Genomic DNA, 26181 nt, shown 5'->3' with positions numbered 1-26181 from the left:
GTTTTCTTAGTCTCCTTCCTTTCTGTATGACCCAGAGTGGAGGAGAAGACAGGGAGTATCCTCTGAATATCTTACCTCCCCGGTTTCTGGATTCCGGCACTTTCTTAAATGTGCTCCCCTATGGTTGTAGGCGTGGTCCTCCAGGCCGTGGATCCGGATGAACTAAGTGATGGGGCTAACCACGTGTACCCAAGCAGCCTTAGCTTATCCGCCTTGTGTGATTTCCCTTTGACTTCCTCGAACCGGTGTGATTTGCCTGGATCCCCCCCCCAAAAAAAAACAATCTGGAGAGACTGTAGCCTTTGGGCAAGGCTCCTTTAATGGGGGCAGTGTGCTATAGATTGCCTGCTATTACGGCCTGTGCTAAAGCATTTACACTTAAAAGAAAACAGTTCTGGTTAACTTCGGAACTTAAACTTCCCTTACTAATTAAGTACTATGTTAACTGGGACAGAATAGATGCCTTAAAAAAAACGTAGGAATTGGAATGGCCATTTTCCCACTGATGGGATAGGACAATATCCTGTCCTGATAGGACAATATCAGGACTAAAATCTGGCTGTGGAAGACATTTTACCCTTAACTTAAAAGCAGAAACTTCCATTCTCGGAAGAGTCCTAGAGCTTGATTTCTACCAGAGAAACCGGAGAGAGAGAGTTTACTGAGTTACTACTGCCTGCTGTGATTCTCCATCTTTTCTAACAGACATTTTTTCCCTAAACTGTAAGGATTACTGCACAGTAGACACACACACAGAGGGTAAGAGACTGCGGATAAAAAGAGAAAGTTTGGCGACAGGGTAGATGGAAGAAAGCATTGAGATTATAGGACAGATTTAAAGTTGAAATCCGCTGCGTACTCACCAATCTGATGAATGAATTTAACAGCTCTGATGAGTGAAGGAACACCAGGGTTCTTGGTACTCATACTGTTTTAGATAAAATGACATGGACACACATGGAGTGGTTTTAAGGAGTGGAGAGTTTAATAGGCCAGAAAGAAGGTAGAAGGAAGAAGCTCCCCCATACAGAGCCGGGGAGCTGGGGTAGCGGGGGTGGGGGGGTGCTCCAAAGCTGAGAGAGGGAATTCCCCTACCCCCCACCATTTTTTTAAAGAGACATGGTCTTGCTACATCACCCAGGCTGCGGTGTAGTGGTCATTCACAAGGGATCCTCCTGCCTCAACCTCCTAAGTAGCTGAAACTACAGGCACATGCCACCTGCACCTGGCAGTGGTTAAAGTCTTAATGATTATGTGGGCACATGCTTTATTCACTGATAATTATTTCATTTTTATTCCTTTTTGTTTTAATAAGATAGAAACTTCTTTAAAAGCTTTGAGAAAACTGTTGAAAACTTTAGAGGTGTAGGCATGATTTGAAATACAACAGAAGCAGTTCTTTTGTTTTTGTGTATTTATTTAAAGAAGCAGAGTCTCACTCTGTTGCCCAGGCTGGAGTGCAGTGGTACAATCATAGTTCATTGCAGTCTTGTCCTGAGCTCAAGAGAGCCTCCTAAAATTCTGAGATTTCAGGCATGAGCCACTATGCCTGGCCCAGAAACAGTTTTCTTTACTAAATCAGGCAGCATAGATACCAATTTAGAAAAATCATTTCAACTGTAGCTCTCCCCTCCCTGCTCCAAAAAACTAGATGGCTTTTGCAAGCTGAGCAGTATGTTAGGTACTGGCGAGAGAAAGATACATGAACCCATAGCTGCCATTTTGGGGGATCTTTACTGATGAGTATACGTAAAGGTGTAAATGAAGGAATCATGAAAAAGTTGATGGGATAATATTATAGTTTGACCATGGAGTTAGGGAATGGGAGCAGTGGAAAATGCTGAAACTAAGATAACCTTTAAAAGTTAGTTACAGATCTATGGAGTAGACAAAATCAGTCCAGGCACTCCAGTCATAAAGATTAAAATGGTCAAAGTCATCTATATAAAAGGCCATGGAAGGCTTGCAGAAAGGCTCAGTGTAGGCTTAGGGATAGGGAATGTCAGAAATAAAATGGCAGAAAGGTGAACTAGAGCTAGACCCTGTGTGCCAAGTTAAGCAGTTGGATTTAATTTTATGGAATTGGAAAGTATTATATTTTTAAAACAAGACTGTTAGGTGAAGTCTATGGGGTTGTTGGCAGAGAGTAGTAAAAGTTATTGGCCTAGTGAAAAATGATCAAATAATGGAAGGAGAAAAGTGTCATCAGAGTGGTTAAAATAGAGCAACGGAGAGATACTAGATTTGGGGGTGGGGAATGAATAAGGTGAGCTGCTTTGCCCCCTTATTACAAGCTAGTTATTGTATATTGCACTAGTGCCTCATAAAAAGAATCATAGCAACCCTGAGAGGTAAGATAGTCTATTTTGCTTTGTTTTGCCTCTGAGAGTTTACACTGAAACAGTAGAAGATGTGCTAGTGACTGTGTCTTTGACTCCTAGTACTATATTTAACACTTGGAAAGGTACTCATTTGGTAGCACCTTCCAAAGATTACATAAAACTTTGTAATTGGGTTTAAAATCAAATTGATGTAAATCTCAAACCGTGTTTCTATTTTTTTTTTATTTTTGAGACGGAGTCTTGCCCTGTTGCCAGGGCTGGAGTGCAGTGATGTGATCTTGGCTCACTGCAAGCTCCACCTCCTGGGTTCATGCCATTCTCCTGCCTCAGCCTCCCGAGTAGCTGGGACTACAGGCGCCCGCCACCACACCCAGCTAATTTTTTGTATTTTTTTTTTTTTTTTTTTTTTTTTAGCAGAGATTGGGTTTCACTGTGTTAGCCAGGATGGTCTCCATCTCCTGACCCTCGTGATCCGCCACCAGCCTCAGCCTCCCAAAGAGCTGGGATTACAGGCGTGAGCCACCGTGCCCGGCCCCGTGTTTCTGTTTTTAAAGAATGTTCCCACCAATTTTAGGTTCAAAGATCAAACTGTAAGAATGACTCTGTGTTACTCTTCTATGAGTACACAAATATTTTGTGCATCCTCAATGTTTTCTATGTTACCCAAAGTTAGTGTTATACTACTTGATATCAAAATGAAGTGAGGGAGGAAGGAAAAGAATGCCATACAGGTTTCCTTTTGTGGATACTCCTTAGTAGGTAACACTCAGACTGGGATTTCCAAATCTGGTTATACTTAAAGAGAATTGAACCTGAACCAAGTGGAAAGAGCGCTGAAAGCTTTGCTTCCCTGCTTTAAACATTGTCTTTCATTTTACAGAAAATGAAGATTGAATATAGCATGTTCCCGTTTGAGTTCTAGTCACCCAGAAATCAGAGAACTCTCAAGCCTCCATCCTGTTTATTTCATAATCCAGCAGGCTACCAGCCACCATGCAATATTTTTGGAGGAAGAAAATTTTGGTCAAAATAATGCATCAATTCTCAAAGTATGGTCTGGGGAAACTGAGATCTCTCAGACCTTTTCAGGAGGTCCATAAAGTCAAAACTAGACTGATACCAAGATGTTATTTGCATTTCTCTTTCATTCTGTCACAAGTGTACAGTCACGTTTTTAAGAAGCTACATGGTATATGACATTGCAGCAAATTAAATGCAGAAGGAGATATGGAATTCAAGATCCAGCTGTTTTCTATTAAGCCAGTTACTAAGATTTGTAGACATTTAAAGCAGTGCCACTTTTCTCATTTTAAAAGGAAATAGTTATTTTTCATAAAATACATTATTTGTGTTAACAGGTAGAGGGTTTAACATTACTATTTTGAATAGTTTACACATAGGCTTTTAGGGGAATGAAAATATTCTATGATACTGTAATGACAGATATGTGTCATTGTACATTTGTCCAAACCCATAGAATGTACACCACCACCAAAAGTGAACCCTAATCTAAACTGTAGACTTTGGGTGATGTGTCAGTGTAGCTTTATCAGTTGTAACAAATGTACCCTCTGGTGAGGAATGTTGATACAGGAAGCTAGGCATATGTTGGGGCAGAGAGTATTGGGAAATCTCTGTTCTCCTTCCTCTCAGTTTTGTTGTGAATGTAAAACTACTCTGAAAAAAATAAAGCCTTAAAAGTTTTTCAGTTTCAATTTCTAATAAAAATCTGATCAATAGATAAAACCTACATAAATAAAAACTATTTGGAGGTCCTCACTAAGAGTTTAAAGGGATCCTAAGATTAATTTTTGAGTGCTGCTCAGGAAATACATATTCATTAAACTCAATTTAGAAAAATAATCTTAGTTGGCGCTTATCCAGTTGAAATATTAGAAGCATTTTAAATATTTTGGTTAATTTTCTTCTAGTCTTTTTTTAGTATCGCTTTTTAAAGTACATAATTGGAATAATATTGTCTATAAAATTTTGTATAAAATTGTATATAAAATTATTGTATATAAAATATTTGTGTTCACTTACGTTTTCATAAAATGTAATCTTCAAAAATTTAGCCGTTGTATAATCTTAGTGGGTATATCTTAATTTACATAATTTTACCTTGTATTGATTCTGATTGGGGTATTAAATCTTTTTCATTTAGCACATACTTGGAAGCTTATTATGTACAGGCACTCACTGCTCATGAATGCTTTTTATTTTTTATTAAGATTTTCTTAGATTAAGAGTTGGGTGGCTGAGTAAGAAGAGGGGAGTGTGCTAAAGAGAATCTTGTCAAAATTTTGAGTTTTTTTATAGAAGCAGGCCATATAGCAAGCAATTAAAATTAATAGGAATTTACACAACTCTGTTAGCCAGCATAGGGTTGTGGAAAGTTATGGTAAATTAAAGCACTTTGAAGAATATCCTTTGCAATGAATAATTACTCAGTGTTACCTGTTTTTATTTGCTGTATTATATTTTAGATTTGACTGTTCTTTTTAATTGGTAATTTAAATACACAGGTGACCAATTCTGAAACTTCTCCCAGTCTCCAGACCTGTATCTCCAGCAGCTTGCTCAACATTTCTACATCAGTGTCCTACTGGTGCTTTAAAATATAGTATATGCTGAGCATTGATCTAAACAAAATCTGTCATGTCTTTAAAGTATCTTTATTCTCTTTTTTTTTTTTTTTTTTTTTTTTTTTTTGAGATGGAGTCTCGCTCTGTCATCAGGCTGGAGTGCAGTGGTGAGATCTCGGCTCACTGCAGCCTCCACCTCCTGGGTTCAAACGATTCTTCTGCCTCATCCTCCCCAGTAGCTGGGACTACAGGCATGCGCCACCACACCCAGCTAATTTTTGTATTTTTAGTAGAGACAGGGTTTCACCATGTTGGCCAGGATGGTCTTGATCTCTTGACCTTGTGATCCGCCTGCCTTGGCCTCCCAAAGTGCTAGGATTACACGCATGAGCCACCGCGCCCGGCCCAAAAGTATCTTTATTCTTCCCTCACACTTATTGGATAGTTTGGGTATAAAATTATAGGTTGAAAATTATTTTTCCTCAGAATTTCAAAGGAGTTTCTCTACTGCTTTTTAGCTTTCAATGTTGTGCAAAAGTCCAGAACCACTTATTTTCTGGTCTCTTGTATGTGACCTTTTGTTCCTCTGTCAAAGTTTGCAGGATGGCCTCTTTGACCCACCCATTCTGAGATTTCATGTTGTCTTTATGGGTCTGTTTTTATTTACTGTGCTGGGTATCATTGGATCCTTTCAGTGTGAAAATGTAAATGTCTTTGAAATAGTGAGTTAATAATTTCCTCTTCTCTTTTATCTGGACCTCTAAAGTGATCTTTCGTTTTCACAATTTTTTTTATTTTCCATCACTTTGTCTTTCTTGTCTTTTAACGTTGCTTACTTTCAGGTAGATTTCTTTATCTGATTTACAGCTGTTCTATTTGAGGTTTTCAATTTTCTTATATTTTAATTTTTAGGAGTCTTTTGTCTTCTGATATTTAAAAACTGATATCGTGTTCTTCATGAATGCAATGGCGTGGCATCTTTTCTCTCAAGATATTAATGGTGGTATTTTGTTTAAGTTTTCATCTCATTGCATGATCTCTGTCTACCAAGTTGATTTAAATGTGACTGTGTTTGTCATTTTCTTTCTTATCAGAGCCATTCCTTAAAATGTGTGGTGATTCTTAACTGGTGTTGATAATTTAGACTAGCTAATAAAAAACTAATTGAAATATCTGTACAAGTTGTTGGGACTAATTACCAGTGGTTTTTAACTGTAGGATGATCCAACTGGAGTGATATGTTGCTCAACCTCTTAGGAGTTCCATAATGCAAATCCAAACAAAGTGGTTTTTAACTTTCCGTATCCTAAAATTACTGTAGCAGATGATGCCAGTGCTCTCTCCATAGGCCTGTGTTTCCTTCCTGCTCTCAGACTCCTAGTGTGTGTTGAGTCTCAACATCTAGCTCCTAAGGCTTGTTGCAAGGCCAGTCTCACCATGCCAGAGCCTGTTTTGCCAATGTACCTGCTGTGGAAGTGTCTGGAAATTTTGCTTCCTGAGGATAGCCCTTAACCAATGACTAATGATATGAGTAAACTCTGAGGTGTGACCTACATTAACACCAAAGCTACCCTGAGGAACTGAGCTAAAATTACCCTCTATGGGACCTTCCTTGGTGTCTTACCCTTGCTTAGCTTCCTTCCCTTTCCTGTCGTATTTCCCTACAAGTTTTTCCACAGAATACTTTCTAATAAATCACTTTGACACAAGTGCATCATCCTAGAGCTTACTGCCAAAAGACCCAACTTACAGTAACTACTACTAATTGCACAGCATTCTCTTTAATAATGTAATAGTTTGGAGCGAAATCAGACTGAAGTTTTCTATGCTGTTCTTTGGGTTCTGTTAGATAATGTCATCAAACTTTTATATTAAAGAAGAATTGGTTAATTTCTGCTCCTTAATTTTCTGGAATGATTTATGTAGTCCAAAAATTGTTTTTTTGAAAGATTGAGAGACTTCAGGAAAGTCTGGACCTTTTTGAAGTCTGGCTCTTTGACAACATATTCTATTTTTTTCTGTGGTTGTCTGTTAGGTTGTGTATCTTGAGCCAGGTTTGATAATTAGCTTTCTTTTAAATAGAAATGTGTGTTTCATTGAGGTTTTTATGTTTAATAGCTATTATTCAAAGTGTTATTTTTTCATTTTATCTGTGAACATGATACTATTTGGATTCTGATTTGAACAAACCAACTGCGAAAAGTTGTGTGTGCTAATTGAGATAGTTTGATTACAGAAGACAGTTGGGGAAATTTGATTACAGACTCTGGGTTAGATGATTCCAAATAATTATTGTTAATTTGTTAGGCATTTAGTAATGGCACTGTAGCTTTTAAGAAAATGTTGATATTTTCAGAGAGGTTTACAGAAGTATATAGAAATGAGATGACTTTATGTCTAAGATTTGCATTAAAATACTATAATCATTTGAAGAAAGAATAAAGTAAATATGCCAAATTTTTTATTATAATTGAATCTGTGTGACAGGTATGTGAGTTTTTTTTTGTTGTTTTGTTTTATGCATGTGTGAAGATTTTTGTAGTTAAGCATTTTTTTAAAAAAAATGACAACTGAGTTACATGATGAAATTAGAACACATACTTCTCACAAGCACATTCTCTCCTATCCCCTACTTCATTTCAGTTGGCAACATAATGCCATTTTTTGCCTAACTATAACATAAATTAGTATCATTTTATATTATGAAGTTTTTCTTTCTGGGATAATAACATTTCTGCTCTGTTGCATAATTATCACACACAGGTTTTTCTTTTTTTGGAGATGGAGTCTTGCTCTGTTACCCAGGCTGGAGTACAGTGGTGCGATCTTGGCTCACTGCAACCTCTGCCTCCCAGCTTCAAGCAATTCTCCTGCCTCAGCCTCCCCAGTAGCTGGGATCACAGGCACCTGCCATCACGCCCAGCTAATTTTTAAAAATATTTTTAGTAGAAATGGGTTTTGTCCATGTTGGCCAGTCTAGTTTGGAACTCCTGACCTCAAGTGATTCCACCACTTCAGCCTCCCAAAGTGCTAGGATCATAGGTGTGAACCACAGTGCCTGGCCACACACAGATTTAGTTTTATATCGGAAGAGATTGCATGTCTTTTGTCAAGCCTTTCATTGTATGATTTCTCCATTTGTGAGTTTTATGGGTTTTGTTTTTTGTTTGTTTTGTTTTGTTTTTGTTTTTGTTTTTGAGACCAGGTGTCACTTTGTCACCCAGGTTGGAGTGCAGTGACTTGATCTCACAGCAACCTCCACCTCCCAGACTCCAGCAGTCCTCCCACCTTAGCCTACCAAGTAGCTGGGACCACAGGCGGGCACTGCCACACCTGGCTAATTTTTTGTATTTTTGGTAGAAACAGGGTTTCGCCATGTTGCCCGGGCTGGTGTTTCATTTCGTTTTGTTTCTTCAATTTAGATTCCTTGCTGAGTTATATCTTTAGGTAGTATATCAAGGGTATATGGGTCCTGAGTCCGTACGTATTTGAAAATGTCTTCCTATTATTTTGATTCTTGAATGACAACTTGCTAATTATCTGAGACTGTGAGCATATGTTTTTCCATTCAGAAACTTCAGTTTTTACAGCATTCCTTTTGCCATATAATGATAGAGGAGAAAGCTGCCTGTTTTTCCTTTGTAGTTCTGCCTAATACTTTTCCTTTGCCTTGCTTACTTTTTTTCCTGGATACTTAAAGAGTTTAAGAATAAAGGTCAGGATGTTTTTAAATACTGTTCTGTGTATATATTGCATTTTTCTGGTTCATATAAGAGGCCTTTAAATATTCATTTATGGCCTTCATTTCAGTGCATTTTTTTAATTATGTCTTTGACTTTTTTCCTATTCTATTCTTTTTTGCAATATAAGTTATCTCTCTGTTGACTCTCCATTGCCTGTCTTTCATATCTGTCAACTTCTCTATAATTTCTTTAATCTCTTGAATTCCTAAATGTGTACAAAACAGTCTGTGTAGTTTATGACTTCCTTATTTTATATGGAATAAATATTCAGAACTGTGTCTTTAACCTCTATTTTGTATCCTGTGTTCCTTTTTTTTGTTTTCCACTGCAAGATTTTTATGTAGGGTGGATACATTTCTATTTATTTTTTAAATAGAATCAGTTCTAGCTAATCTTAAGAAATGTGTGGATGGAAATCTTTTTTACTTCTTTCTACATACAGACAATTGTTTTATACATCATTTGGATCATTCCCTTTAAATTTTAGATGGAGTTCTATGCTGCTGGTGGTTGATAGTCTCTGTCTAGACATTTAACTGCCTAAGAGAGGTAAATAGGAGATCTGGGACCTGGGACAAGTGCAAGCAGAGATTTGTCTTGATCTTTTCTGTGATTTTTTAAAAAGACTCCAGGAGATTGGGGGTATGTGGGGGTGGGAAACTTTACCAGACTGGGGGAATATCATTCAGATTTGTTTGGTATATTCCCCATTTTTTCAAGATGAATAGTGTCTAAGTTAACAAATTGGGTTTGTTTAATGGTTTAGAACATATTTTTCTCTGCATAGTTACCTTTGATCCATAGTAGCTTGACACTGTTTTATAGTCCAACTAGCAATGTATAGTAATTCGGTTTCTCTACATCCCGACCAACATTTGGTGGTGTCACTGTTTTTTAAATTTTAGCCATCTTTATAGGTGTGTAGAAGAATCTTGTAGTTTTAGTTTGCATTTTCCTAATAATGAATGATGTTGAATGTTTTCATGCTCTTTCTTGTCATCTACAAATCTTTGGTGAAATGTCTTTTGCCCATTTTTTATTGCATTGTTTTTTCTTGTTTGTTCTTGGTTTTTTGCTTTTGAGAGTTTTGTTTTTTGTTTTTTTGAGACAGAGTCTCACTCTCTCGCCCAGGCTGGAGTGCAGTGGTGCGATCTCCGCTCACTGCAACCCCTACCTTCCAGGTTCAAGTGATTCTCCTGCTTTAGCCTCCTAAGTAGCTGGGATTACAGGCGAGCACCACCACACCCGGCTAATTTTTTTTTGTATTTTTAAGTAGACATGGGATTTTACCACGTTGGTCAGGCTGGTCTTGAACTCCTGACCTCGTGATCCACCCTAGTTAGGCTCCCAAAGTGCTGCGATTACAGGCGTGGGCCACTGTGTGCCTGGGCAAGAGTTCTTTATATACTTCAGAAGTGAATTCTTTTTCAGATATGTGTTGCTATGGTTTGAATAGCCCCTCCAAAACTCATGTTGAAATTTAATTGTCTTTGTAACAGTATTAAGAGGTAGGACCTTTAATAGGTGATTAGGTCATTAAGGCTCTGCCCTCATGAATGGATTAATGCCATTATCACAGGAGTAGGCTCTTGATAGGAAGGATGTTTGGCCCTGTTTTTCTCTCCATCTTGTGAACACTTCCTTGCCATGTGATGCCTTCCACCATGGGATGACCCTCACCAAATGCCAGTGCCATGCTCTTGGACTTCCCAGCCTCCAAAACTGTGAGCCAAATAAACTTCTGTTCTCCATAAATTACCATGTTTGTGGTATTTTATTACAGCAGCTGAAAATGATCTAAGACATATACTTTGCAAATATTTTCTTCCAGTCTGTAGTTTGTCCCTTCTGTTTGTAGGGTCTTTCACAGAGCAAGATATTTAATTTTGGTAAAGTTTAATATTACTTTTTCCCATGTATAAATTGTGCTTTTGGTTCTAAGTCTAAGAGCTCTTTTCCTAGCTCTAAATACCAAAGGTTTTGTTTTTCTTAAAAGTTTCATACTTGCATGTTTTAACATTTAAGTTTATGATCATTTTGAGTTAATTTTTGTCTCAGGTGTGAGACTTTGGTCTAGGTTTATTTTTTGCCTAGGAATGTCCACCATCGTTTGTTGAAAAGGCTGTCTTTGCTCCATCACTTGCTTGTGTACCTTTGTCAAAAATCAGTTGAGCATATGTATATGGGTCTATTTCTGGGTTTTCTGTTCTGCTCCATTGATCCATGTGTCTATCCACTAGAACTATAAGGTCTTGATTTCTGTAGCCATATGATATCTTGAACTCAGTTGACTTATTCCTCCCCTTTTTCTCATTTTTCAAAATTGTAGCTATTCTAGTTCTTTTGCCTTAACTTACAAATTTTAGAATAATCTTGTCTGTCTCTACAAAAAAATCCTGCTAGAACTTCAGTAGAAATTGCATTAAGCATGCATGTCAATTTGGGGAGAACTGACCTCCTTACTAAGTTGAATTTTTAGTTCCATGAATGCAGTATGAATCCTCATTTATTCAGATCTTATTTGATTTTCTTCATTAGCATTATTTAGCTTTTATCATACAAGTCGTATACGTGTTTTTTTAGCTTTACACATAATTCATGTTTTTTTTGAGCAATTGTAAATGGCATCGTATTACATTAGTGTCCTTGTGTTCATTATTAGTATATAGAAATACAATTTATTTTGGCATGTGTATTTTATATCCTGTGACCTTGCTAAATTTACTCTTTCTAGCATTTTTCCTTTCACAAAATCCTTGAGATTTCCTTCACAGTCATGTTATCTACAAATCTGCAAATAGTGATGATTTCATTTTTTCCATTACAATCTATATGCCTTTTTGTTCTCTTTTTTTCCTTTATTATACTGGCTAGAATTTCCAGTACTATATTGAATAAGAGTGATGAGAGTGGACATCCTTTCCTTGTTCATGATCTTAACGTGAAAACAATTCAGTCTTTTACCATTAAGTGTAGCATTAGCTGTTAGTTTTTGATAGATGTTCTTTATCAAGTTAAGGAAATTCCTTGTTTGTTTTTCTGAGAATTATTTGTCATGAGTATTGGATTTTGTCAAGTATTTTTTTCTGCATCTTTTCATTTGTGTGATTTTCCTTTTTAGTTGGTTAATAGGTGAATCGTGTTGATTTTAAAATATGGAACCATTCTTACATACTCAGAATAAACTCTACTTGTTCATAATAATTCTTATATAATGCTGAATTCTGTTTACTAATAATTTGTTAAATACTAATACTTCATTAAGTATTAGTACTTAACATGCTAATTCATACTTTTAAGTATTTTTGTTTCTGTATTTCTGAGAAGGGTAGTAGTAGAACCAGCTCTTTGTTTAATTACTTTTTTTTTTTTTAACTTTTATTTTAGGTTCAGGGGTACATATACAGGTTTGTTACGGAGATAAATTGTGTGTCATGGGGGTTTGATGTATTTAAGCATAGTCCCCATAGATAGTTTTTCAGTCCTCACCCTCTTCCCTCCCTTCAGTCTCAGGTAGTTTCTGGTGTCTGTTATTCCCTTCTTTATGTCCATATGTACTCTGTGTTTAGTTACCACTTATAAGTGAAAACTAATAAAGTTTTCTATTCCTGTGTGTGTTCACTTAAAATAATGTCTATTTTAAATTTTATTAATTTCTGCTCTTGATTATTTAATTCCTTCTTGCTTTGGGTTTATTTTGCTCTTTTTGTGGAGTCTTGAGGTAGAAGCTTAAATAATCAATTTGTTTCTCTCTCTTTTAATGTAAACAGTTAGTGCTATAAGTTTTCCTCTTAGCACTGCTTTCGCTGTGCTCCTCTATTATTTCCGAACTGTTTCTTTGCTGTTTTTACTTCCTTGTATCATTAGCAAGACTAAACTCCAGGAAAGCAGGGAAAGGTACTTGCTTTTTGCTTTTCCCAGTATATAGCATAGTGCTCTATATTTGTAAATAATTTTTGAGCTTTAAAACTTAGATCTCAGCTTGGCAGCTTACCTCTGCTTATAACCAGGAATTGGAAGAAATACAATTAATACAAATATTCCCTGAAATTTGAAGAAAACTATAGAGGGGTTTATTGCAAGTAAAATTCTACTTAAAAAATTTATTTTTGTTTATGGAAAAGTATATTGAAAACACTGTATGGATTAAGTCTTTAGCAGTGTGTTTGCCTTTTGTGTTTAAGAATTTATATAGAGAAACATTTGAGTTTTTTAATGGCAAAATTAAAGAGCAGAGGCATGAACATTTAGTCTGAAACCAGGTCCAATCTCTCAGCAAACATTAAAACCCTCCCAGTCCATTCTTAGAGCCCATGGACTTTTCAATATCTTATTTTCACCTCAAGATTTATAAATAGAGCAAAAGTGGTTTCTTGTTGGACCTACTGATGATATAACCTTTTAAGTATTCCATTTAAAGATAATTTTAGAGAGAAAGGGAAAGGATATGGAAAGTTAATAGACAGCTATAGGTGAGAGAGTGGTGTAGCGGAAAAACTAGTAAACTTTAAATGAAATGGGGGTGAAAATTCCAGTGTACCTTGTTGGTTGGCTGGTTTGGGTCAGTTTAATTAACCTTTCTCATACTCAGTTTCTTCATCTGTAATATGAAGGGGATACTGCTGTCGTGTTTTCAGGTTGCTGTGAGGATCAGAAAAAACATAAAAATTTCTAACATGGTACCTCACATGTACTATATTTGTAAATGTAAGGTGTGTGACTGTAAGATTTATATCACTTTCATAAGGAAAATCTTTTGGGAAAATATAAAGATGTATCAAAAATTATTTTAATATGGTCAGAAGAGGGAATATATTTTGAATATGTAAATGCAGTAAATGAATATCATAATCCAGAGCAAAATTAGAAGTACCTGATTGTCACCTTTGCAAAATGCAGTATAAAGTGTTAAAATTTAAAAAAAAAAAAAAACAACTAGAATTTCAGGGACTTTATTGTGAATTACATTGACTTCCTGAAAGCCTGAAAGGGGGAAGACATGCGCTCATGGTAAAGGGCATTAAAATCTTGATGAAAGAATATTCTTGAACTGGTGGAGTAGCTGAAAACCAAGCATAAGAGAAGAGGATAAAGGCTCCATCCTCAGAATTCTCTGGCACCCAGGTAAGAAGACCATGGAGTCATATTTACAAAGTTCTTAGGGAGAAGAAAGTTTGTATAATAGCAGAGATTCTGAAACCTGCAAGAATTTCAGATAGAGCACCGATTAGCACCATTAAAAAAACTACTTGCTGAAACCCAGCTGACGAAATCATATTAATGAAAAACTCAAATTTAGAGGAGTTGTGATAAAAAGGACTCCTGGTGAGCATGGAATCTAGTTTAATGTAGATCCAGGATTAAGCAGTCATGGAATTACAGTTCATAATTCATATAAACTGTGTACATTTTTACCAAATAAAAAGTTAACAAAAATTGGTTGTGGCAGAGGGGGTGTGTGTATGTGTATATATATTTGTACATGTGTGTATTCATGCTGATTTCCACGTTTCACAGCAAGAAGTCAATAGATATTGCCTGAAATTGAGTTTATTTAACTAATAAGAGCCCTCTCGCTCCTTTCTGTTTCTTTGTAAACTTAATTTTTAGAGGGATCCTTTAGAGGATGGGGGTCATATTACAAATGTCTAGGTGACATTCAGATTTTTTAGATTCATTTCCTTTCCTCTATTTCCTATAAATTCAAATAAATCTAATATGTTAAATCTTTAAAAACGAGATGACTAATAATAATTCCCATTCTGTTAAACTGTGGTGCTATGGTTTGAAGATTTGTCCTCTGTAAAACTCATGTTGAAATTTAATTCCTGGTTTGGCAATATTAATAGGTAGGGCCTTTAAGGAAGTGATTGGTTTATGAGACAGACCTCTGCCCTCATGAATGGTTTAATCCATTAATGGGTTAATAACTTAATGGGTTATCATGGGAAGGGAACTGTTGGCTTTATAAAGAAAGGGAAGAGAAACAAACCTCAGCTAACATGTTAACATGAGTACCCCCATGCCATGTGATGCTCTGTGCCACCTCGAGACTCTTCAGAGAAGAGTCCCCAACAGCAAGAAGGCTCTTACCAGATGTGCCCCCTTTGGCCTTGGACTTCCTAGCCTCCGTAACTGTAAGAAATAAGTTCTTTCTCTTTATAAATTACTCAGTTTCAGTTCTGTTATAAATACCAGAAAATGGACTAAGACATAATAGCAAAGTGGTTGAGAGTCTGAATTCTTCATTCAGATTGCTAGTATGACTCTGGGAAGTTTGCTAATCTCTGTGTGTCTGAATTCATCTGTAAATGGGAATACTAGTCCATACTTTATAGTTTACAGATGCTCTTAGTACAGGGCTGAAATGTTAACTGTAATTACCTCTCCTATTTTTGTTATTCCTAGAGATAAACTTGTAATGATAATCACAAAATATTAATGATTGTTGTTTCTAGGTAGTAGGACTTGTGATTTTTTCCTTCTAAATGCTTTTTTAACAATGAATAACACAAAGCTGTCCTTTTAAAAATAAAATTAAAATATAAATTTTAGTTGTCCCAGCAGTTCTTTTGTATCTGAAACCTCAGTTGTCAAGCCTGGAAATCTGTACTTTTAAAGTATCCTCAAGTGACTCTGATTACACATCACGTTTGGAAGCACTTGGCATAAAGAACTTCCCCCACCCAATTCAAAGAAATACGTATTTAAGCCCTCATAATGTGCAGTGTGGTTCAGCTATATCTTTTTCCAGGCTAGTCTACCTCAACACTCTTGTGGACATGATTTTTGCCAAAAATCCGAGTCAGCTTTGGGGAGCATTCTACCCCCCATGAGATGGCTATTTTATCCCAGGAGAAGGAAAAAAAAATGGTAGTTTACAGTTTTTTAGGCATAAGGCAGGAGTCCTTTAAATTGGAAGGGAATGTGGTAAACACAACACAAGAAGAGCCAGCACATTCTGAGTGTGCTGATACCCTGGGGGAGAAGAGTAAGACAGTATGACAGGCATCAGACAGCATCACAAAACATTTTAAAGTTAAAAACAAATTATGTAACACCAAGAAGTCAATTTTCCCTCCACTCACTCCAGGACAGATGCCTTGCTTAAAAAGTGCCTCTTCAACTAAGAAAAACTGTGTCCATAAGTACTTCACTAGCTTTCCACAAACAGTAACTTTTTTTGTGCTAGAGAAGTAGGCTTGTTCTGAAGCTCAACATGTCCTTGGAAAATGATTGAGTAGCATGTTAATATTCATAGTTGATGGAGCTGGATTAGCTCTTCTTTAACTTCGGATATCCACTATGATGATAGAAATAGGGATTTTCTCTGGTCTTGCAGTCCTTCCTCTTCTCAGTCACAGTGCTTTCTGCCTAAGTGGTACTGAATGGCATTGTGACTACTGCTTTCTTCTCCAGTGCCAGGAGCGGTAGAGTCTGCAGCAGTGAAAATATCATTGTCTTTGTTCTTTTCTGAGATGGTGAAGTGGCTATGGCATTAAGGCAAAATCACAGCTAGGACAAAAAACAATGGAAACTCAAGATCAGTGTGCTGTAAGGCAGAGCATTAGTGAGAGAATCAGAGGATGTACAGAGTGACACCTCAGAATCTGCTAATGTTACCTTAGAATCTTCCTCCAGGTTCATTGCTTGAATCGTATTCTGCTAGTCTTTCTTCGTAATAAATTAAGAGTGTTAACACTTTTCATTTACTTCTCTTAGCTTCATGTTTTCGATTCATGGTACTTTCACATCACATACCTCTATTGTAGATTGTCTTGATCATGTATACTGCTAAAGGAAGGACTTGTATAATATCAAACAGATATTTGAATAATCAGTTCTCTGGCTGTTTGAATGAAATTTTCAAACCAGGATTTCTGGTTAGAGCAAGGTCTAAATGAACTGGGCCTCAGACAGTCGAGATATTTAGAATTTCAAAACAATCACTTGAGACAGGAGGGGTATGTTTTATTGTATCTTTTGCACATAAAGATTTCACTAATGGCCAATCTGAATGAGGGAAAGGGGGCCGTAGGGAGGGAGAGTTTGAGACCCCCTCATCAGAGAAAACAGCAGAAAGACATGGTAAACTTGTTTCTGCTTTTCCTGTGGGAAATTTGATTGGGGGTGGAGGAGGGATAGTTGACTGGGGCTATGTACTCATCATCCATGAAGGTCTACCTTTCTGAACTTGAAGGTACAGTTAAGATAGAGCAAAAGGTGTAAACAAGTATCTGATAGTTTCAGATGGTTAATTTACATCTCAAGATACTGAGCAACTTTGCTTATACTGTACTGTTCCTTCACCTCTCCTCTTCCTCTTAGGGTTGTTCTTCCCAAACTGCAATTACAATTCAGGAGAGGGCCTGAAATATGATATGTAATGCAGCATAAGCATGGTGTGTTTTCATGGCATGTCAATTTTACTTGTAGATTTTGGAATATTTTTGTATCAAATATGAATATATTAAGTATGTACTTAATGGGACAAAAAAGACACATGGAGGGATTTTTGTATATACTTTTTACTGAAATAAATGTTAATACGGAAAGGTATGTAAAATCATAAATGTAGAGCTTAATGAATGTCACAGAGAACAAGCCATGTAACTACTAGTTTTTTTGTGTGGTATCAATAAGCTTTCCTTTTATTGCTGTTTGTATGGTATATCTTTCTATTATTTTGCTTTCAACTTTATAAATGTATTTAATATATGTCTCTTGTAAGCTGCGTGTAGATGGGTTTATTTTTCTCGAGTCTGACTGGCAATCTTTATCTTTTAATTGGAACTTCTAGTGTGTTTGCTTTTAATATAATCATTGATATGTTTGGTTTTAAGTCAACCACCTTACTATCTATTTTCTATTTGTCTCATCTATATATTTTTTTTATATTGCCTTGATTTGGGGTATTTTCCCATTTCATTTTTTCTATTTGAATTATATTCTTTTGCTGTTTGTTTGTTTAGAGATTATATAATACATCCTTGGTCTTTTAAAAGCTATTGTTAATTAGTATTTCTTTTAACAGCTCCTGGACAGTGAAATGACTTTAGAGCTCTTAAACTCTGTGGATCCTCCTTACACTTTTTGATGCCAGTTTTGTAATTTGTTTTAATGGTAATAATACTAATATCTTGTGAGACTTTCAAAAAAGGTTTTATATAGCCAGTATTTATTTAGAATTACTTACATACATACATACCCTTTTTATGACTCTCTCCCCCTTCCTACATCTCTGAATTTTTATGTGAAATTCTTTTCCTTCTGCCTGAAGAATTCGAGTAGACCTTTTAGTGATAAATTCACTTAGGTTTTGTTTTTCTGAACGTGTTTTTAAGGCTCATTTTTGAAGGACATTTTTGCTGGATACAGAATGCTAGGTTGGTAGTTCTGTTCTTTTAGCACTTTAAAAATAGTTCACTGCAGTCTTGATTCTGTTGTTTCTGCTAAAATGTCAGCTGTCAATCTTACTACACCTTTTAAGTTTTTTTCTCTGTCCTTGGTTTTCAGTAGTTTGACTGATGTACTTGGGTAATGTTTTCTTTTTCTTTGTAATCTTTATTGGGTTGTGTAGATTTTTTTTTTTTTTTAATGTGAGGGTTGGTACTCTGTCAGTTTGGAAAATATTCAGTCATTATTTCTTTAAATACCACTTCTCCCGAGTTATACGTCTCCTCCCTCAAACGTTCCAGTTAACATTTAACATTAGACCCTTTCACTTTATTCTTTTTTTTTTTTTTTTTTGCTCAATTATTTTTCAATCCATTTGTTATTCCATACTTCATTCTGCATATTTTTTTCTGACCTAGCTTTTTAGGTTATTAATTTTTTTCTTCAGCTGTGACTATTCTATGCCTAATTTCTTAATCTTGCCATTTCATTTCTTGACTTTATTAAGAATAGTTATTTCAGAGCTAATGATATGAAAATCTTGAGTCTTTTGGCTCTGTTTCTTATTGTCTACTTTTTTGTGTTTAGCCATAATTTTCATCTTGATGCCTGGTTGTTTTGGACATTGTGTATCAAAATTTTGTCCATGTTGTATACCAAAAAAAAAAAAAAGTAGTAATAATTTCAGGTTCTTCATGATTTTATATTTCTCCAGGAGAATATTTTTGCAGTTAGGCTAGGGTGGATCATCCAGTCAGTGTCTGAGATGACTCCAACGTAGACTTGAGCCCTTGTAAAGATTGGTCTATTTTTGTTTTGTTCTTATTCCCAGATTGTAGCCTTTCAGAGTCCTTGATAAGAGCATAGGTGTTTCTCAGGACCTCTTCTCCTAAGCAGCCTTTGGACATTAATTTTTGCTTAGCTTTATTGCCCTTATTGTTTTTCTCTTTCAGAATCAGTCATGGTCTTGAGGATAGAGCTGTGCCAAATGTCTGGGCTGCCTCTCTCCTTTCTTCTTGCAGATTTTGGCCCTACTAATTCTCACTGCCTTGATATCTTACCAATGTCTTCAAACGTATATTTATATTTTTTTACATTTTGCTCAGTTTTTCTGATTGTACTTGGTTGTTCTAAAAGAACCTAGTTAGCCATTCCAGACATATATGAAGTTGTTTTGTTTTTATCGTTGTCGTGGTGATTGTTAGTTTGTACCTTTTGCTTTCAAAAAATATTTTAAAGAAATTTTGATTTTTAGGGTTGTATTTCCCAGACCTCTACTTTGACTACCCATTGCCCTCTGCTGTTAGTGGTGATTAAGTGAAGAGTTTGAGAAATGTAATGGAAAGGGCATGGGATTTTGTTTTGTTTTGTTTTGTTTTTGAGACAGAGTCTCTGTCACCCAGGCTGGAATACAGTGGCATGATCTCGGTCCTGCAGTCCTGCCTCTGAGGTTCCAGTGATTCTCCTGCCTCAGTCTCCCAGGTAGCTGGGATTACAAGCAGGCATCACTATGCCTGGCTAACTGTTGTATTTTTAGTAGAGATGGGGTTTCACCATGTTGGCGAGGCTGGTCTTGAACTCCTGACCTCAGGTGATCCGCCTGCCTTGGCCTCCCAAATTGCTAGGATTACAGGCATGAGCCACCATACCTGGCTGGGCATGAGCTTTTTAAGCATGCAGACCTACATTCACACTGTGGCTCCTCCTGATTGTGTCAACCTATATGAGTTACCTGTTTAAAATTACCTTTTTAAAATTTCTCTTTCCTCATCTGCAGATGGGTTTAGTGAGAATGAAAAAGGAAATTGAAATTAAATTTTATTTAAAATGAAATAATGTATGGACAGCTTCTGGTATAAATAAATGCTTAGTAAACTTACTATTTTAATTATCTTGAGGAATAGGAAACTAGAGTTAAGACCAATCTTATAAGGAATTTAATAGAAATTTATAACTTCACCATGTAGTAATTGTTAACAAACCCTTAAAAAGGGCCTTTATGTTTGGTTTTGGGGCAGTTTAACACGCATCTGTGTCCCAGGTACCCTACTTAATCTCGTTAATATTATAGATTCCATCCAAGATCTTGCAGTATAGAGCAGAGGTCAGCAAACTTTTTCTTTTTTTCTGAGACAAGAGTTTCACTCTTTCGCCCAGGCTGGAGTGCAGTGCTGCAGTCTTGGTACACTGCAACCTCCACCTTCTGAGTTCAAGTGATTCTTCACCTCAGCTTCCCAAGTAGCTGGGACTACAGGTGCATGCCATCATGCCCAGCTAAATTTTTTACCATGTTGTCTTGGCTGGTCTCAAACTCCTGACTTCAAGTGATCCACCCACCTTGGCCTCCCAAAGTGCTGGGATTACAGGCATGAGCCACTGTGCCTAGCCAGCAAACTTTTTCTATAAAGGGCTAGGTAAGGTTTTTTGAGACATATTGCCTCTATTGTAGCTATTCACTCTGCTGTTTTAGGGCAAAAGTAGCCATAGTCAATATATAAATGAATGGGCATGGGTGTGCTCAAATAAAACTCTATTTACAAAAACAGGTGGCAGGCCAGCTTGGTCCATGGGTCCCCAAACTGTGCCGACCCTAGTCTTCCACAAACTAAAACTGTTTTTTACATTTGTAAAGGATTGTTTAAAAAGAAGATGCAACAGAGACCACATGAGACCCAAAAAGCCAAAAATACTTCATTTCTAGTTCTTTACAGAAAGGGTTTACTAACTTTTGGGTTGGAGAATGGGTGGTGGTTGCTACCAAAGAAAAGGAAGTAGACTTCAGTACTCTATAGAGTTAACAGCAAAGAAAGAAAAACAACATGCCAAGTAGTTTTAGATCCAGAAAGGATCCTGATGGGAAGAATAGGAAATTCTGTGTGCAATTCTGACATACTTATCCATACCCCACCCCAACTATGACTGTCCTACTAATTAATCTGTTTTTATGAATTTTCCATAGTGTGCTGTTTAAGCAGCAAATAGAGGGGTAAACTCATAGATAATAAATAGCTAAATACTGTTAGAAATTAACTTTCCATTATAGCTAAATGTTACCAGAATTTTTACTCCTGTTATATATCTAGTTTTGATTTTATAACATCCTGCTAATTTTTGTTCTTACAGAAATACACTTTCGGGAAATGGCCTCTAAATCCTGGCTGAATTTTTTAACCTTCCTCTGTGGATCGGCAATAGGATTTCTTTTATGTTCCCAGCTATTTAGTATTTTGTTGGGAGAACAGGGTGACATCCAGCCTAATGTTCTTCATAATGATCCTCATGCGAGGCATTCAGATGATAATGGACAGAATCATCTAGAAGGAGAAATGAACTTCAATGCAGATTCTAGCCAACATAAAGGTATGGTTTACTTTATTAAGGAGTAAATATAAGCAGTATTTTAGTCTAAATTTTGTCATATCCCTGTCTATATCTGTTGATTAAAATGGGCTATATATTCCAGATACTAAATAACAATTCTTGGTTTGCCTTGAGAGAAGGAATTGCTAAAACCCAGATTTATTTAGGGAATATTAATTTTGAATTAATTTTTAAGTAGAAATGGTTCAGAAACCATGATTTGGGGAAGGGCATTAACTATTCAGATTAGATTTGTTTCTGAAAATGTTTTTTTAGGTCCAGTTTTGTTATATGTGTATCTTTGGTTTTTGTTATTTGTTTTGGTCATAGCTTTTGCTTAAGTCTTATTTTCCTAGAGAAACTTGAGGTATATATAAATTTCAATTTATATTTTTATAGTTAATATAACTCTTTTTTTTCCTCAAGAGGCACAAAGAACAAGGAAGTTAAAAACCAAGGATGCGTTCTAAAGACTTCATTTTCTCCTAGCCTCCTACCTCTAACCAGATTTTCTCAGTTGAGTTATTTATGTGTCCCTTAAGTGTTATCTCCAAGTTTCTGTCCTTTAGCTGTTTATCTGTGTGACATCATCAACCCCCATAATTTTAATTTCCATCTATTTCTTACTGTCTTTAGCCCAGTTCCAGACATTGTGGGAAGACATTAACACAATGCAAAGATCTCTGCAAAATATGGTTTGACAGAAAATAATATAAGTAGCTTGAAAACTATTGGAATTCTGGGATGCAGAGGGTCCACTATTCAGAGTTGCTTCTCTTCTCTTCCCAGTAGTAATTACTTCTTCACTACCTCTCAATCAGAGGTTGAAGGGTGAGATTTCAAAGCCTGGTTCCGTTTTCTCAACTAGCAAACACATGCATACTATGTCATATTTTGGGATTGTTTATATAACAGTAATTCAGCTCTGAGCAGGTGCTCTGTGTTCTTACAGAACAGTTTGATCACTGTGTGTGTGCTCTGTAGCATAGCTACATGGCTTTAGATGATCAACTGAAGCCAGATTTCCCTACTAACAGTAGGCCGTACTAGGCCTCACTATAGGCATGTGTATTAGATACATACTTGTCCAGCTCAATGGCCTACAACATGTGGGGTATGCTAAAAGTTTGTCTACTCCCTTCAGACTCAGCATGTGTAAATTGAGTCTCCTTTTCCTTCCTACTCCTAGAAGTTGCTCTTCCTCCTCTATTCTTTATTTTATATAGCTCATTAGCATCTGTCAGTGCCAGAAATTATGAAATCATGGTAGGTGATTGCCTTCACATGCTAGCCAATTCCATTTATCAGTACATTCTATGATACTTCTTTACCATTTTTCATCTTTTCCTCTTAGTCCACAGTGCATTTCTGATTCAAACCTTCAGCTATACCCGTGTACCTGCAGTCAGCCAAACTTCACCATTCCTTTTGGTGAACTTATAACCTATTTTCTGTGTCATCTCTTTATTTTTATCTTTCTTTTTGTTCTACCCAGGTCCCTATATACTGCTCTGTAGGATTTATTAGCCACTACTTTCTTTTCCTTCAGCACATTGAATCCTTTGTTCATACCTCTATAATAACATGTCTTACTAGTTAGCAATTACTGGTTTGTGTGTCAGGTTCAGGCTCCCTGAATGGACTGACTTTCTCTGCAGCAGGAAATGTGTCTTACTCATTTTATTCATCTCCTGTGCCAGCCCATGCCCGGTACAAAGTAATTAGTGAATGAAAAATTATTTATCAAGCGGCAGTGGACAAACCTGTCTTGCCTGAATGAAACAGATTGGGGATTCCTGCATTCAGTATTTCTGTCCATTCAAGGTTTGGTATATTTGTATAGCTAAGAGATTGGGCTCCTCAAGGATATGAGATGTCTATGCTTTCTGACTGAAAGTAAGGTGATTTCGTCTGCTATTGTCCTTTTGGATTGTGAATCTTGATATTCAGAGGGAGATGATAATTTTTTTTTTTTTTTTTTTTTTTGAGACAGAGTCTCACTCTGTCACCTGGGCTGGAGTGCAGATCTTGCCTCACTGCAACCTCCGCCTCCCGGGTTCAAGTGATTCTCCTGCCTCAGCCTCCTGAGTAGCTGGGATTATAGGCGCCCGCTACTACGCCCGGCTAATTTTTTGTATTTTTTTTTTTTTAAGTAGAGACAGGGTTTCACCATGTTGGCCAGGCTACTCTCGAACTCCTGACCTCATGATCCGCCCGCCTCAGCCTCGCGAAGTGCTGGGATTACAGGCATGAGCCATTGCGCCCAGCCGGGACATGAGAATATTTTTATGTTCCACCCAGCTTTTCCCATTATTTCCTCTCAGTCGGTTAACTAGTATATTATGCCTTCATTGTTAATTTCTCATAGGACTAAGTAACTTACTGTTTGACCTTAATTTTAAGCACATACTTCATCAGGATACTGCGCAGAACATTGCTACTGAAAGTCCGTTCATAGACTCATTCTAGTCCTATAACTAAAGAATGGCTGCTTATTTGGGAGTAAGCAGAAACTTTTATTGTAATTGGAGTAATTTTGTCTGAAGCTAAAAATAAAAATATAGGGCTTGTGTTTTATATTTCTGTTAGTTTTGTTTTTCTTATAATTCATTTTTATCCTATTTACCCAGTATAGACCGGTATTAGAAATAAAAATTGGCCTTTCACCACAGATAGCTTAAGAAGTACTCGTCTAGAATCTCATCATTGAGCTCTTCCTGTACAGCAGTGTTACTCAAAATGCGGTCCTGGCCTGACAGTTTGTAAACTGTTTGTCTGCACAAGATAATGAGGTTACACTAGGATGTAAATCAGTTTTAAGCTCACTGCTTAGTTAAGTGGACGTTTTGGTTGGTTGGTTCTAATGGTAGGCCTTTTTCAAAGTAATGTGTTGCTTTATATTCTGGTATAAGCTCCTTATTTCTTTGCAAACCAGTAGTTTAAAGAGCACTGCTCTAGAGTCTTGGAATTGCCACGTCTACCATTGTTGTTTTCTGTTTTTGATTGGTGGATTTACATTTTGGAATGAGATATGTTACTATCAGGAAGTAATCTCAATTCCTGTGCTTTGAACTTTTACCACCTCTGGGTACTTGTAGAAATTCTTTATAGTTGATTCTTGTGAACTTCAAAAATGAACTGCCACTTCAGCAGCATGTCTTTCCTGCTCTTCAGAAACTCATTCAGAGCAGTTAGAAATTTCTGTCAATAATCTATTAAAAACCAGCTGCTTTCTTCTATGAAGTGCCAAGCAGAGACTATTTAAGGCAGCATTTAGCATGGCTATGAAGCACCAAGTGAACTTATTAAAATGCTGATTCTGATTCAGTAGGTCTGGGTTGGGGCCTAAGATTATGCATTTCTAACAAGCTCCCAGGTGATACTGTTGCTTTTAATTGGTAAACTACAGTTTGAGAAGAATTTAGATTATAATGTCAACTCTTATTAGCTCCAGTGATGTCTTGGATAACACTGACGTGAAACCAATAAATCAGAATGTCAGTTTACATTAGGATGAGTTTTGCTTTCCTTTGGCTAAATCACTAATAGAGGGATAAATAGGAGGACCTTTGAAATTAGAAAAATGCTTTCTTCAGTATAATTTATTAATATTTGGATTTTACATCTATGTAAATAACTTTTTAAAATGTTTTGTTTAATAGATGAAAACACAGACATCGCTGAAAACCTCTATCAGAAAGTTAAAATTCTTTGTTGGGTTATGACCGGCCCTCAAAACCTAGAGAAAAAGGCCAAACATGTCAAAGCTACATGGGCCCAGCGTTGTAACAAAGTGTTGTTTATGAGTTCAGAAGAAAATAAAGACTTCCCTGCTGTGGGATTGAAAACCAAAGAAGGCAGAGATCAACTATACTGGAAAACAATTAAAGCTTTTCAGTATGTTCATGAACATTATTTAGAAGATGCTGATTGGTTTTTGAAAGCAGATGATGACACATATGTCATACTAGACAATTTGAGGTGGCTTCTTTCGAAATACGACCCTGAAGAACCCATTTACTTTGGGAGAAGATTTAAGCCCTATGTAAAACAGGGCTACATGAGTGGAGGAGCAGGATATGTACTAAGCAAAGAAGCCTTGAAAAGATTTGTTGATGCATTTAAAACAGACAAGTGTACACATAGTTCCTCCATTGAAGACTTAGCACTGGGGAGATGCATGGAAATTATAAATGTAGAAGCAGGAGATTCCAGAGATACCACTGGAAAAGAAACTTTTCATCCCTTTGTGCCAGAACACCATTTAATTAAAGGTTATCTACCTAGAACCTTTTGGTACTGGAATTACAACTATTATCCTCCTGTAGAGGTAAGTTTAGAAATTTTATTACTATGTTAATACTTGGACTGACTGAATTTTGTTGATAAAAACATGTTAATATGTGTATGTTTCTTTAGTACCAATAATGAGGACTCTTTATTTATTTGTTTTTGAGACGGAGTCTCACTCTGCCTCCCAGACTGTAGTGCAGTGGCGCATCTCCGCTCACTGCAAACTCCACCTCCCAGGTTCACACTGTTCTCCTGCCTCAGCCTCCCGAATAGCTGGGACTACAGGTGCCTGCCACCACGCCCGGCTAATTTTTTGTATTTTTAGTAGAGATGGGGTTTCCAAGACCATTAGCCAGGATGGTCTCGATCTCCTGGCCTTGTGATCCACCAGCCTCAGCCTCCCAAAGTGTTGGGATTATAGGCATGAGCCACCACACCCGGCCCTTTCGTAGTCTTTTTAAA

General features: G+C 36.6%; 1 protein-coding gene across 1 annotated transcript in view; it reads left to right on the top strand.

The window, feature by feature from the left end:
• C1GALT1 (core 1 synthase, glycoprotein-N-acetylgalactosamine 3-beta-galactosyltransferase 1) overlaps positions 1 to 26181 on the top strand; it is an 82002-nt gene that overhangs the window by 50330 nt on the left and 5491 nt on the right. Inside the window, exons 2-3 of the mRNA XM_007982083.3 lie at positions 21190 to 21426; positions 25089 to 25756. Coding sequence (XP_007980274.3) covers positions 21190 to 21426; positions 25089 to 25756 — 905 coding nt within the window. The remainder of the gene's footprint in view (positions 1 to 21189; positions 21427 to 25088; positions 25757 to 26181) is intronic.

Source organism: Chlorocebus sabaeus, chromosome 21 (assembly GCF_047675955.1).
Source record: "Chlorocebus sabaeus isolate Y175 chromosome 21, mChlSab1.0.hap1, whole genome shotgun sequence".
Lineage (NCBI taxonomy): Eukaryota > Metazoa > Chordata > Mammalia > Primates > Cercopithecidae > Chlorocebus > Chlorocebus sabaeus.
Note: the sequence above shows the minus strand (reverse complement) of the source record. Positions and strands in the feature narration are given on the sequence as shown.